At 34.2% G+C, this 14932-nt stretch overlaps 1 protein-coding gene across 1 annotated transcript in view; it reads left to right on the top strand.

The window, feature by feature from the left end:
• mta1 (metastasis associated 1) overlaps positions 1-13322 on the top strand; it is a 73087-nt gene extending 59765 nt beyond the window's left edge. The window contains exons 10-18 of the mRNA XM_073826818.1: positions 2067-2141; positions 2217-2275; positions 2398-2525; positions 4625-4776; positions 5075-5264; positions 7812-7901; positions 7983-8135; positions 9776-9930; positions 11706-13322. Coding sequence (XP_073682919.1) covers positions 2067-2141; positions 2217-2275; positions 2398-2525; positions 4625-4776; positions 5075-5264; positions 7812-7901; positions 7983-8135; positions 9776-9885 — 957 coding nt within the window. The 3' untranslated portion in view covers positions 9886-9930; positions 11706-13322. The remainder of the gene's footprint in view (positions 1-2066; positions 2142-2216; positions 2276-2397; positions 2526-4624; positions 4777-5074; positions 5265-7811; positions 7902-7982; positions 8136-9775; positions 9931-11705) is intronic.
• Positions 13323-14932: the final 1610 nt, after the last annotated feature.

The following is a 14932-nucleotide window of genomic DNA, read 5'->3' as shown; positions in this document are numbered from 1 at the left end:
TATTCTATGATTTTTCATGGCCGATTCCGATACCGATTTTTTTACAAGCAAGCTGGCCGATTCCGATACCGATTTCTGATTTTTTCAAAAACAAGAAGTTATACAAGTAAACAACATAAACAACATGTTTATCTAGTATTTAACAGGCCAAACTGGCTTTGGCTATTGATCAATAGCATCTGACATCTGAAATTTAAATCAATAAAAAAATATTAAATTAAATACAGTTTAATAAGTAAAACATGCTTTTAGTAAAGTAAAACAGTAAGCCAACAGGCATTTTAATGTAAAATAATAATAATTATTCTTAACAGAACAGACTTTTATTTTTGGCTTTTCAAAAGTAAAGTAATGCTTGTTTTGTTTTTTTACAAAAAGAAGCATCTCAGCTTTGTCACAAGTGAGTGTTTCTTTTTTCATCTGTCACGTGAGAAGCTGAGTTGAACAAACGTTCGCTGTCCGCGCTTGTGCAGGGCGAGGACAGGTACGCTCGCGCAACTTCAGCAAACACAGGAAAGCGGCTGTCCTTTGCAGACATTGCAGATTGTAATCTTCACGTCTTGCTCACAGATTTCGAAAAACCTCCACACAAGTGACATGTTTGTGAATAAATCGAGTGCCGCGACCCGCGTGCACACTTCCGGAAAAAAAACGGCCGGGATAAAAACGAAAACCTCTTGAGGTATAGATTAAAATCCTGGACTGTTTCATAGATAGTTTTCATATGTTTTCAGAAGATCTGAAATGATTTATATTAGGGATGCACCGGTTGACCGGCCATAAATCGATTTCCAGGATTTTAATCTATACCTCAAGAGCCAATGCAGCTGCATCAGCCAGCGATTTGAACAATTTTAATGTGTGGGACTCGATCACTGATCCGTTTCCCAAGTTCAACTTATTGATCTGACTCAGTGATTTAGTCACAGTAGTTTCGAGTTAAAGGAGTAGTTCACTTTCAGAATAAAAATTTACAGATAATGTACTCACCACTTTGTCATCCAAGATGTCGTCATGTCTTTCTTTCTTCAGTTGTAAGGAAATTGCTTTTTGAGGAAAACATTTCAGTATTTCTCTCTATATAATGGACTTCTATAGTGACCCTGAGTTTGAACTTCCAAAATGCAGCTTCAAAGGGCTCTAAACAATCCCAGCCAAGGAAGAAGGGTCTTATCTAGTAAAACAATCAATTATTTTCTAAAAACTTTTACAATTTCTATACTTTTTAATCTCTACACAGATTACACACAGAGCTAGATGAGACGAGCATTTGAGGTTAAAAAATATACAAATTGTAGTTTTTTTTTATTTTTTATTTTTTTTATAGAAAATAACCAATCGTTTTGCTGGATAAGACCCTTCTTTCCTTGGCTGTGATAAAAGTTCAAACTCGGGGGAGAGAAATTCTGAAACGTTTTCCTGAAAAAATGCTTCAAAAGGTTTTAAAATGTCATTCCAAATGTAGGCTTTTTGTTCAACTTTTCAACTTTTGTTCAGAACACAAATGAAAAGATTTTTTAATATTCTCTCAACCTTTTTGTTCATTTATTGAAAGTCCATGTAACCAGAACTTTCAGACATTAAAAACACATATGACCCTGGACCACAAAACCAGTCATAATTAGGATGGATATATTTCTAGCAATAACCAACAATACATTGTATGAGTCAAAATTATTGATTCTTCTTTTGTGCCAAAAATAATTAGGCTGTTAAGTAAAGATCATGTTCCATAAAGATATTTTCAATTTCCTACTGTAAATATATAAAAACTTAATTTTTGATTAACAATATCCATTGCTAAGAACTTAATTTCAACTGCTTTAAAGACAATTTTCTCAGGATTTAGATTTAGTTTTTTTTTTGCACCCTCAGATTCCAGATTTTCAAATAGTTGTACCTCAGAAAATTGATCTCTTATAAAGCCTACATATATTAGACCACATTTTTATTCTTTTTGTAACCTACCCATTTTAAACATGAAGATAAATACAATAAACATCTATTTTGTTTTTTGATTTTAGCGAAGTACTCATTCTAAATGATCTTTTATTTTCCTCTTCCAGCTTCCTTGGAAGTCTCTGACCAGCATCATTGAGTACTACTACATGTGGAAGACCACAGACAGATACGTTCAGCAGGTAACCCAACACTGCTGTCTCAAGTCTCTGTGTACGGACAGAAAACCTAGACTAACTGGCTCTTGTTTCATACAGAAACGATTAAAAGCAGCAGAGGCGGAGAGCAAGTTAAAGCAGGTTTACATCCCAAACTAGTGAGTATTTCAATGGGTCGAAGTTCAACCCTGGATTTTGCATTTCACCGTAAGTGTTGAGTGATTGAACTTCGACCAGATGAAAACCAGTAACCGTCATGGCCTTTTTTTATTTTCTGCAGTAACAAGCCCAACCCTAACCAGTTGAGCGTGAACAGTGTGAAGCCAGGGCTCGTGAATGGAGCAGGGGCTCTTCCAGCAGTACCAGGCCAGCCCGTCGGATTGGGCAGAGCATGCGAGAGCTGTTACAGTGAGTGTTTGACCTGCTCTCAAGTACTTCAGATGTTAAAGGTGACATTTAAACTGACATAAAAAAAACATGGACTTCCACTTTGAAGATTTCTCTCATCAAAGCCAGTCATCATGTAGTTTTCCCTGACATTTATAAGGATAGTTCACCCAAAAATGAAAATTCTGTCGTTGATTAATCACCCTGATGTCGTTCCAAACCTATAAGACCTTTGTTCATCTTCTGAACATGAATTAAGTTATTTTTGATGAAATCTAATAGCTCTCTGACCCGGCATAGACAGCAATACGAACCACGTTCAAGGCCCAGAAAGGTAGTACGGACATTGTTAAAATAGTTTGTGACATCAGTGGTTCAACCGTAATGTTATTAAGCTATGAGAATACTTCTGTGCACAAAGAAAACAAAAATAACGACTTTGTTCAACAATTTCTTCTCTTCCGTGTCTTTTCGTGCACGTTCACAACTGTACCATGATTTATGCATGTCATGCTGTCATGCTAAATTTTAAACATGCTTTTTTTGCTGCTTTACCGTGAAGATTTCTACGTCAGTGTTGCTATTGTTAATTAAGTTTAAGTTTACAACAAAGAAAGTTATTTTCTGTTTTTTTACGTAGAGACGACAACATTGTCAAATCTATCCACATTCACACAGATATGCAAAAAAAAAACTTAGAACACTGTATTATGCATGCCAGTAAAAAAAATATATTACATTACACAAGCATGTAATATGCATGCACACAGTGTCACTGTTTTTGTAGTTGCTATTTTACTTATATTTTTTCCAAAAACTTGCACTTTGAAACCTGTTTTCAAAAATGTGCATTTTCCCAAAATGCCTTTGTCATGACATGTACAGTTGAAGTCAAAAGTTTTCAGAATCTGCAAAATGTTAATTATTTTACCAAAATAAGAGGGATCATACAAAATGCATGTTATTTTTTTATTTAGTACTGTCCTGAATAAGATATTTCACATAAAAGATGTTCACTAAAATCCACAAGAGAAAATAATAGTTGAATTTATAAAAAATGTCCCTGTTCAAAAGTTTGCATACACTTGATTCTTAATACTGTGTTGTTACCTGAATGATCCACAGTTGTTTTTTTGTTTAGTGATAGTTGTTAATGAGTCCCTTGTGTGTCCTGAACAGTTAAACTGCCCACTGTTCTTCAGAAAAATCCTTCAGGTCCTACAGATTTGTTGGTTTTTCAGGATTTTTGTGTATTTTAACTCTTTCCAACAATGATTGAATGGTTTTAAGATCCATCTTTTCACACTAAGGAGAACTGAGGGACTCCCATGCAACTATTACAGAAGGTTCTAACGCTCCCCGATGATGCAATAAGAGCCAGGGGTGAAAACATTTTGAATTTGAAGATCAGGGTAATTTTAACTTATTTTGTCTTCTGGGAAACATTTTTGTCATCTTGAAGGACAGTACTAAAAGAAAAACCAAAAAGATATTTAGGCAAAATAAGAAAAATGTACACATCTTTATTATGTTCAAAAGTTTTCAGTCCCCCCATCTTTTAATGCATCATGTTTCCTTCTGAAGCATCAGTGAGCGTTTAAACCTTCTGTAATAGTTGAATATGAGTCCTTCAGTTGTCCTCACTGTGAAAAGATGGATCTCAAAATCATACAGTAACATTGTTGGAAAGGGCTGAAATACACAAAGATGCTACAAAACCAAAGAATTTGTGGAACCTGAAAGATTTTTCTGAAGAAAAGCGGACAGTTTGACTTTTCAGGACAAACAAGGGACTCATCAACAGCTATCACTAAACAAAAAAAACAAAAAAACACAGAATTAAGAATCAGGTGTATGTAAACTTTTGAACATTCTGTCATCTTTATGAGTGATTAACCTTTTGAAGTAATTTCACATGAAATAAGCAAGTAATAATGTCCTAAACAGTACTGAGCTGGTTAGCTAAATACAATAAAGTAGCTTAACTTATAATGGAAAACAGGATTTTTTCATTTTCTTTTTATGTCTGCTTTAATTCAGTTCAGGTAAAATGTTAAAGTACAGTGAGTAGAGCAGAGTGGTGTTGGAAGGAGCTTAATGTGTTTTGTTTGTGTGTGTAGCCACTAACTCGTACCAGTGGTACTCATGGGGGCCGCCCAACATGCAGTGCAGACTGTGTGCCTCCTGCTGGACTTACTGGAAAAAGTACGGAGGTCTGAAGATGCCAACCAGACTGGATGGAGAGAGGCCCGGACCCAACCGCAACAACATGGTGGGTGTAAAGTGGATTCTCTCCAAAACATGCTCCGCAGGGCTCCGAGTCAATTCTTGACATGAAATTCTTGCTCTTTCCCCCGAGTCATTTTATATAGTCTGTTTTTTCTTATACTGTGCAATTCTGTTTTATTGAGCCTCTTTGTGACTGTTAAATGAATGCCCGGAATGAGCAAAACTTTCTTTGATTTATGTTTAAAAGATGTTTAAAAGTGAAGTTTAACTGAATTAAAATGCAATATTTAGATTTCGCTGTCACCCAGGACTTGACTTTCATCTCACTCTCTGTTGTTCAGAGTCCTCACGGTCTGCCCGTGAGACACAGCGGGAGCCCAAAGTTTGCTGTTAAGACCAGACAGGCTTTCTACCTGCACACGTCTCAGATGACGAAAGCCGCTCGGCGCGTCTGCCAAGACCTTTTGAGATCCAGATATGTTGCCAGACATCCGTACATACCTGTCAACACTGCCGCTATCAAAGCAGAGTGTGAGTATTGGCTGTGAGACATGAATGTGGAACTTTAAGTTTCAATTGCTCCGATTGTATTTTTTATTATGGAATTTATATATAAATTATGGGGTGTTTTTAAAATAAATTGTGGGTCAATGACAAATAAGAGTATCTATGGAAGCCTGTTTCTGCCACTGAATAATAAAAAAAAGATATTGTCACTCTGACTTTATTTCTCAAATAAACTCACAGTTGCAAGTTATAAAGTCAGAATTGTGAGATAAACTTGCAATTATGTGAAAAAAGTTTATACATTGCAAAGAAGTACGACTTTTTTAAATCTCACAATTCAACGGGTTTTTTTTTTTTTCAAATTTTAAGTTTGTTTCGCAATTCTGGCTTTTTTCTTGCCCCTACCCCCCCCCCCCCCTCCCTTTTTTTTTTTTTTTTTTTTTTTTTTTTTTTTTTTAAGAATTGTGAGATATAAACTCACAACTGCGAATTATAAAGTCCAATTCTGGGGGGGAGAAGACTGATATTTTCTCAGAATTGTGAGTTTATATCTCACAGTTCTCACTTAATAACTCACAAATTTGTGTTCTGATTTTTTTTCTCCGAATTGTGAAATATAAACTCACAATTGCGAGTCATAAAGTCCAGTTCCGAGGGGAAAAAAGACTGTTTTCTCAGAATTGAGTTTATATCTCACAATTCTCACTTAGTATTTTGTAATTTTGTGTTATAAAGTCAGAATTGTAAGATTTAAACTTGCAATTCTGAGAAAAAAAAGTTTATATATTGCAATTCTGACTTTTTTCTCAGAAGTTTTTTTTCTTGCAATTTTTAGTTTAGATCACGCAATTCTGAGAAAAAAAGTCAGAATTTCTGACTTAGGAACTTACAATTTTGAGTTTGTATCAGCAATTCTGAGAGAAAAGTCGGAATTACCTTTTTTATTTTTTATTCAGTGGTGAAAATGGGCTTCCATAAGTATCTAAATGATTAGTTCTGTATAATAATTTAACCACAGAACTGATTTTAGTTTTTATTTATTTTTGATCAATATTAATATTACAGTATTAATACATTTTAAACAAAATTCTAATCAAATAAAATTATGTATACATGAAGAAAAAAAAGTCAACTGCCATTACAGCATTCTTTTAAAGAGACTTTTTTTTTTTAATTATTAAATTGTGGGTTGTGGCTATTAATTAAATAATAGTATCTAAATGATTAAGAAAAAACTACAAATTTTGTTTAAAACATCAGCCAAGTTCTTAGAAATGTACTTTTTGTATTGTAATTTGTTTCATATGCTTTTAAAAAACTTTTATACCATTTTTTTTGTTTATATTTAATGGCTTAAAAGTTATTTTTTAAATAATAATTAAAATCTTTATGTAATATAGTATAAAAAAATTAAATTATTATTAATAAAAGTTTAAATTTGACTCTTTTTCTCAGAATTGCAAGTTTAAATCTCGCAATTCTACATTTTTTCCCCTCATTTTGAGATTATATCTCACAATTCTCACTTAACTCACAAATTTGCGTCAGAAAAGTCAGAAGTACGAGTTTGTATCATAATTCATAATTCTGAGAGAAAAGTCACAATTACCTGGTTCAATGTTTTATATAGTGGTGAAAACGGGTTTCCATACGCATCTAAATGATTAGGGAAAATATTAAACAATTTTCCTTTAAAACATTAACAGTTCTTGTTTCTGTTGTGTAAACCATTATTATTAATATTTGATATTTTAAGAGACTTATTGACCTTGTCAAAGCCCTGAGAGTCATTTTTTGTTTTTCTTGGTTGAACCACAGAACTGATTTAGTAAATAAAATATTTTCTTAATTTTTTTCTTAAAATATTAAGCAATTTTTCTTTAAAACATTAACAGTTCTTGTTTCTGTTGTGTAAACCATTATTATTAATATTTGATATTTTAAGAGACTTATTGACCTTGTCAAAGCCCTGAGAGTCATTTTTTGTTTTTCTTGGTTGAACCACAGAACTGATTTAGTAAATAAAATATTTTCTTAATTTTTTTTCTTAAAATATTAAGCAATTTTTCTTTAAAACATTAACAGTTCTTGTTTCTGTTGTGTAAACCATTATTATTAATATTTGATATTTTAAGAGACTTATTGACCTTGTCAAAGCCCTGAGAGTCATTTTTTGTTTTTCTTGGTTGAACCACAGAACTTTAGTAAATAAATTATTTTCTTAATTATTTTTATTAATAATACATGTATAGTATTAATAATTCATTTAAACAAAACCCTCACTGTTTTTAAGAAATTCTAAAAAGAAAATTATGTATACATGAACAACATTTTTGAAAAGTAAACTATAATTACTGCATTCTTTTAAAGAGGCATTCTGTTTTTATTGTTTAATTAGTTATGCCTTTTTACCTCCAAAAATATCAAAATAGGATGAAAAGCATGTTGATGACTATTCAATAACATCAGTGGATAAAATGGAAAAAAGCTGTTGTGTAATTGACCCTGTACTGAAGTACCACATTAATTTGAACCTAATTAGAGTAATTTTAATGCCATTTCTTATATCAGGTGCCATTAGGCTGCCAGATTTATCCAAAAAGCCTCCATCTCTAAAGGAGTCAGTAAGGAAGCCTTTAGAGTCCGTGGTTCGATATCTGGGTGAGTGAATCTGCCTTTCCTTCAAAATCTTTTTCACATTTTCTAGCATTTTTAATCATGTCTTTTCAAACCATGTTCCAGAGGCCCACCCCTGCCCACCCAAATCAGATCCTCCACGAGGACCCACCATTTCCATGGGCAGCCTGACGCCAATCAAATCCACACCCATCCTCAACAACGGCTCCCCAACCATCCTGGGAAAACGTACCTACGAGCAGCACAACGGTTTGGATGGTAAGCCATCGGGGGTTGTGTGTGTGCAAGACGCCGTTTCTGTGCTGCCCACACAACACACTCTCTTCCTACTCTTCTTGCGATGTCTCATTCACTTGTCTTAAACTCTCCCACTCGTATCTTCACCAACCCCCATACAGGAAAACACACACACACACACACACACACACACACACACACACACACACACACACACACACACACATACGCTACTTTAATCTCTGAATGGCTTTCAGGGTTGTCATGGTAACGGATCAGCAGTGACTCACATGGATCATTAGTCCTGCGGGAGATCAGACCCCAAAAGCACAGACTAAAGGCACCGTAAAGCGTCGATTCAAAAGGAGGGCTTCCCGAGCACGTGGCGTGGATGTTAGGAACACTTATGTATGCTCTCCTGTCACATTGTGCATCATTACCCTCTTGTCTCTATGAAGGCTTTGGAGAGAAACCAATGTTCAGCGGTTATATAAATTCCTGATGAGCTTGGCACCATTCCGTCCAAAGCAGCAAAGCCTTTTTCTTCACCCCCCATAGTGATTTTTCAGATTGCTTTTTCATTTGGGGTCTTTGTGCACTTTTTTGATATGGTTGGTGTTATGAGGTTGTGATAAATGGTACATGCTCGTCCTCAAACCCGGTCCTTTGTGGTGTGAGCCGCATGTATTATGTAAAGGATGGGGTTAGCAGAAGAGTACATGTAGTACCTTTTACAACCAGCAGGGTGATGTGACTCTTCAGGGTGAACGGCTAATGAATCTATAGAATGGAGCAGTGTCTGGAGTCTTGATTGGAGCTTTCTTTTAAAACCTTGTAAGAATGGGCAGCTGTTTTTGGCTCTATGCTTACTTTTCTTTCTTTTCTAAGTGAAAACATTTAGGAGCACAGTCCAAATTTTAGGAGCACATTCTAATCAATAATCAAAAAATCTGATAAAAGAATTAGCTTTCCCATTATGAGGTGATATTTGACTCTTAAAGTGATTTACAGGGGAAATTTGTTTTTACCTTTGTAATGGCGTTTTTCTAACTTTGTCATCTTATGTCAAATTATATTTTTTATGCTTTTTAAAGGGGTCCTATACGGTGGCCGAGAGAGCTCAACGCGCTGCAACTTAAGAAAACACATGCAAACAGAAAAAAACAAATTAAGAAAACATCTTCATCAGTTTGACAACACAGGTGCTGCAAATCCTCGCAACGCAACCAAACACAGGAACGCGCTGCAAACACACGAACGCACTCCAAACACACAAAGGCGAAAAACACTTTATTTTTCACATAATTTACAATATTACAATAGCTTTCTCCCCAGGCTGGCACAAATGGCTCAATTAGTTCCAGGTTTGATGAAGGTCTGCCTCCCGAAAAACGAAATGGGTTGTGATTGGTTAGCGTTTCAATTGGCGAACAGCTTAGACAGTGTTTCAGTACTAGCAAGCTAGATTAAAGTGGTTCTTATGTTTTAAATATGGATATTTTTCTTACAAAAAACAAAAAACATCAAATCACTAAAGGAGGCTTTTACTGACCCTTTTACTGATATTTTTTGTACATATTTTAATTTGAATTTTATGTAAATGCTTTTTACCAGTATGTATATATTAATGTATCTCCTCTCTTTCTCTCTTTGTGTGTCAGGGTCCAAACCCAAAGTTCTGACTCCTCAGTGGGAAATAATGGCCAAGAGGGTGTCTGAACCACCCCGAGCTCCTCCTGGCCTGCAGGATGAGGTTCACGAGCTGGACTGACCTCTGCTTTGACAACTGACTGCTACACTCTGACCAGATGAGCAGGTACAGCTCTCCTGACAATTTCAAATCAATAGATTTCTCAACAGGTAAATTCTGTAGATATTATAATAAATTTGCGCTTCAAAATACTTAAAAAAAAAAAAAATCTTCCATCAGAAACAAATACAAAATATATATGTACACAACCGTTCAAAAGTGTTTTTTTTTTAAAGAAATTAATACTTTTATTTTACTAGAATTCATTAAACCGATAAAAAAAGACAGCATTTATTTATTTGAAATACTACATAAGATTATTTCAAATAAATAATATTTTAAATAAACTTATGTAGTATTATCAAATAAATGCTGTTCTTTTGCACTTTCTTTTCATCAAAGAATCCTAAAAGACATTATCATGGCTTTCACAAATGTATTAAGGGGAGACACTGCAGGCAAAAACACTGTTTTTTTTTTTTTGTTTTTTTTTTTTGTTTTTTTCAGGCTTCTGTCAAATTAGAGATTTTGGGCTTTTTCAGTGTTTTTTCAGACTAGTGAAAAGAAATCATCCAAAAAACACTGTTAAGTGTTTTTTTTATTTTTTTATAGCGCTTTATATATTTTGTGGCAGTAAATTTCAATTACAATTAATATTTTTAAATCCTGTTTTCTCAAAATTAGTTTTTTCTCCTACACTGAGCCACAAATCTCCACTTCAGTAGCACTTACACACACAGATCACAGATCAAACTTTACATTTTTATTCCTGTATGTACCCTGAAGGTTTTTACAGAAGGATTTGTTCATATATAATTTGCTTGATTATATACATTTCATTCCCCCCAAAATTGTGAAAATGTAGTGTTTTCTGTCTGTTTCCTTCAGTAAAATTCCCTCAGTAAAAAACATTGACTCTAATATGTCAAAAAAAAATTAAACAAGAATTTTGAAACTGACTATATCCAGTGTTTAGATGTTTGTACTAGAAATGTATGCAAATTAGCGCATATTTCATTAAACATAGTCTCATTTGCATATTTAAATCTAACATTTTAGAAATTGTAATACAAAAAAAATGTTTGCAATTATCAGTGTAATTAATCAACTGGGTAAGCAAGGCGATAACTATTTGTTATTTTTTTTTACCCTATTCACCTGCATTGTCTCCCCTTAAGCAGCAGAACTGAACTGTTTTCATCAGTTAAAATTACTATATAAAAAAAAGTTTTTAAATCATCCATTTAATTTTTAATTTATACATTGTTTATAACTTTGGATACTGTAAATAACTGTAATTGTATTATTTTTTTGTATACAACACTAATTTCAATATGTGACCCTGGACCACAAAACCAGTCTTAAGTCGCTGGGGTATATTTGTAGCAATAGCCAAAAATACATTGTATGGGTCAAAATTATTGATTTTTCTTTTATGCCAAAAATCATTAAGAAATTAAGTAAAGTTCATGTTCCATGAAGATTTTTTGTAAAATTCCTACTGTAAACATATCAAAATGTAATTTTTGATTTGTAATATGCATTGTTAAGAACCTAATTTGGACAACTTTAAAGGTGATTTTCTCAGTCTTTTTGATTTTTTTGCATCCTCAGATTTCTGATTTCAAATAGATGTATCTCAGTCAAATATTGTCCTATCCTAACAAACCATACATCAATAGAAAGCTTATTTATTGGGCTTTCATATGATGTATAAATCTCAGTTTTGTCAAATTTAACCTTATGACTGGTTTTGTGGTCCAGGGTCACATATATTAAAGCAAAAATAGGTGCCTTGTACTACAAACTCTGACAGTATCTCTTTAATGCTTCATTTTTAGGTGACTCGAGAGATTTTTTTCAGCTCTCAGTGACGGATGGACCTAAGAAAGGATCTGCGGTCAGAAAGCCCTGTCCAAGCGGCCCATTTTTACAGCTGAAGCCATTGAAATGACTGCAAAGCCCTGACGTCTCCATGGGATGAAACAGCCTGTGGCCAATCGCAGGACTGACCTGATTGTACAGGGATGATGATTACTATTATTTACCATCGGCTGTTACTTCTGTCATTGTAATTATAATTATTATTATTACAATTATTATTCCTGATCTTTTTTTTTATCAAGTATAACCATTTTCTTTTTAATGACTTGAGGAAATGTATGAATCTTGAACGTTTCTTGAAACGACTTGCTTCCCAACCATAATGTAAAGGTGGGACGAACTGTCACTTTTTGTCTCTTGCGTTGTTTTGTAACATGTCAGCTCCGCGCCGACGTGAAGGACTCTATATGACTTCGGTTTCTCTTCGTTTGGATGCTTGTATTCTCCGGTTCTGTTAGCCCGTCCTGCCACAGTGGTTTAAATTATTCAGAAAGACAACGGAACGTTCTTTTTCTACCTTTTTCACGAGTATTGCAACTGCTCCTATATGTAATTTCTCTTTTGTGAATATGTAAATGAAAACAGGAGGGAGGCGTTATTGTACAGTGGTGCATTTTGGGCCTTTGGCGGTTATCAAAGCTTGTTGTAATGGATTTGCCATGCACAGCCATTCTTTGAAATGTCTTTTTGTAAGGAAACCTCCCTAGCTCTCTCCTGCGTATACGGAGAGGTGATGGGAACTCTGAAAAGGTACTACCCCGTTAATACAATGATGCACCTTCTTATGAATGAGCTTGGTGTTTAAGTCATTCCTCACGCATGCACGCGGATCGCTTCAGGCCAGGGATATGTGATACAACCCAGTGTACTCTGCAGTTGGCTTGTCAAATATTGATATATGTAGGCCAACGCAGAGCTCCGCACACTCATCACATTTTTTTCTTCTTCTTTTTCTTTTTTTTTTTAAATATTAAAATGAAAAGGATGTGTACACATACAACAGACTCAACTTGAAACAGCTTTTTTGGAAAATCTCAAAAAGTATGAATTTGACACTTACAACCAAAGATACTGAGCTTATTTTTAGACAAAGCTATTTTATAGACATGTTTTCGTGATCTGCCATCACATCTAAAGCAGAATAGGTAGAATATAATTTCATTCCTTAATGGAAAAGAATGACAATAGATATCAGGCAAACAATGTTTTCCATTCCATTAAAGGGATATTTAATAATCCAAAAAAGCTGTCATGTACTCTCCCTCATGTTGTTCTAAACCTGTATGATCTGTATTTTTTCCCTGTGGAATATAAAAGATATTTTAAGAAACATTTAAGTGTTTTTTTGTCTATTCAATGAAAGTCCATACAATAATCGAGTCATACAGGCTTAATACAACATGAGTAAATAATGACAGAACTTTAATTTTTTGGGTGAACTGTCCCATTAAGTAGAAAAGATTATGGTCCTGCACTGCAGAAACAGGGTTTTGTCTTTATAGCTGTAAGTAAAGTCCAGGATTTTAACATAACCTCATACTTAATGTGTTAATTAAACTTAATTGTGATATTGATGTGCACCTGTGAGTTTTAATTGCTAATTTGTGTTTTATTACTGCCTCATAATAAGCACTGCCTGTGAGTTTTACGTTTGCAGTGCCTTGTGTCCAGTTGCACAGGATCTTCAACTTGAAGCCCCGGAGTTAGAGTTGGTGGACTTGTACTCGAATCTGACACAGACTTGGACATTTTGGACTCAGAATGAATTCCAAGTGCAGTTGAGTCTGTCATGTGTACCGTGAAAGATAAAAATAAATAAGCATAACATAAAATTAAGACATCAATTGGTTAAGGGACTTCGCAAGGTGGACTCAGACCTAGCAGTACCTGAAGCACTGGCCATAATCTTATTCCTCATTGCTCAATATTTCAGTTATCCTATGTGGTTAATTTGTACAATATTAACATACAGTATAAAACAATGTCATTGGGCTCAATATATGTGACACTGAAGTTTAAAAACCAGCAGTGAAACAACTGCAGTAGACTCTTAATCTGAGTGTGTCTCTTCAAATTTAGTGAGTTACAAGTCTAGACAGCAGTTTTGGGCTTAAAGTATAGAAAAGGATCAAAATGAAAATTCTGTCATTAATTACTCACCCTTATGTCGTTCTGTCTGAGGAACAAAAGGCGTTTGTGGTTGGCCAAACTGAACCAGGATTTCCAGGGCAAGAGCTTGACAACATTGGTGCTTGTACTTATCAGTTCCAGTCAGGTAGGTCAAATATTAGGCTAGTATCTTACTTAATACTGCTTGTACATATCTTTACCACCTATTAACATTAGTTTGTCAAAATATTGCGCCCCTTCCTGCTTACAAGTACTTCTCTATATGATTTAGCAGCTTCCACACATTTTTTCCCCATGATTTATACAGCATAAATGAGCAGACAGTATTCAGTAGTACATTAACAGTGAAATCCATGCTATTGATTACATCCGAGTATCGCCATCGTGCGTCCGGGTAACTGACCAGATCGTGACTGAAGTGCAAACGCTCTATTGACAGAATTTTAATTTTTGGGTGAAGTGATCCTTTTATAGGCACGTAACGTTCTATCCGTGGATCTAAGCTCAAAGCTCTTTTCTCAGCTTTTTGGAAACAAGCATATTGTGTTAGTAATCATAAGTCCATGTTTTCATAGTTTTCGTTTTACAGTTTAATATATAAATTTTATGTCTGACGTATTGACGTGTCAAGTGCTCTAAAACGTTCCTATAATGTCAAAATTAGAACGTTTTATTGTTAATAGCAGTGTTTTTATTTTTGTGTCCCAGCTCAGCTCATATAAATAATTCAAAATTTAAATATATTTTACATTTTAATTATATATAAAGAATAATTTCAATGTACATTATATTTATATGTACAGATTACAACAATGCTAAAATGTGACCCTGGACCACAAAACGGTCATCTTTTTTTTTTTTTAAAGTTGAGATTTACACATCATCTGAAAGCTGAATAAATAAGAGTTCTATTGACGTATGTTTTGTTATAAGATAGGACATTTTGGTATTTGTATTATAGAGATATAACTATTTGAAAATCTGAAATCTGAGGGTGTAAAAAAAAAAGTAAAATATTGAGAAAATCGCCTTTACAGTTGTTCAAATCAAGTTC

The sequence above is a fragment of the Garra rufa genome, chromosome 21 (assembly GCF_049309525.1).
Source record: "Garra rufa chromosome 21, GarRuf1.0, whole genome shotgun sequence".
NCBI classification, from domain to species: Eukaryota; Metazoa; Chordata; class Actinopteri; order Cypriniformes; family Cyprinidae; genus Garra; species Garra rufa.
This window is presented reverse-complemented; position numbering and strand designations above follow the sequence as displayed.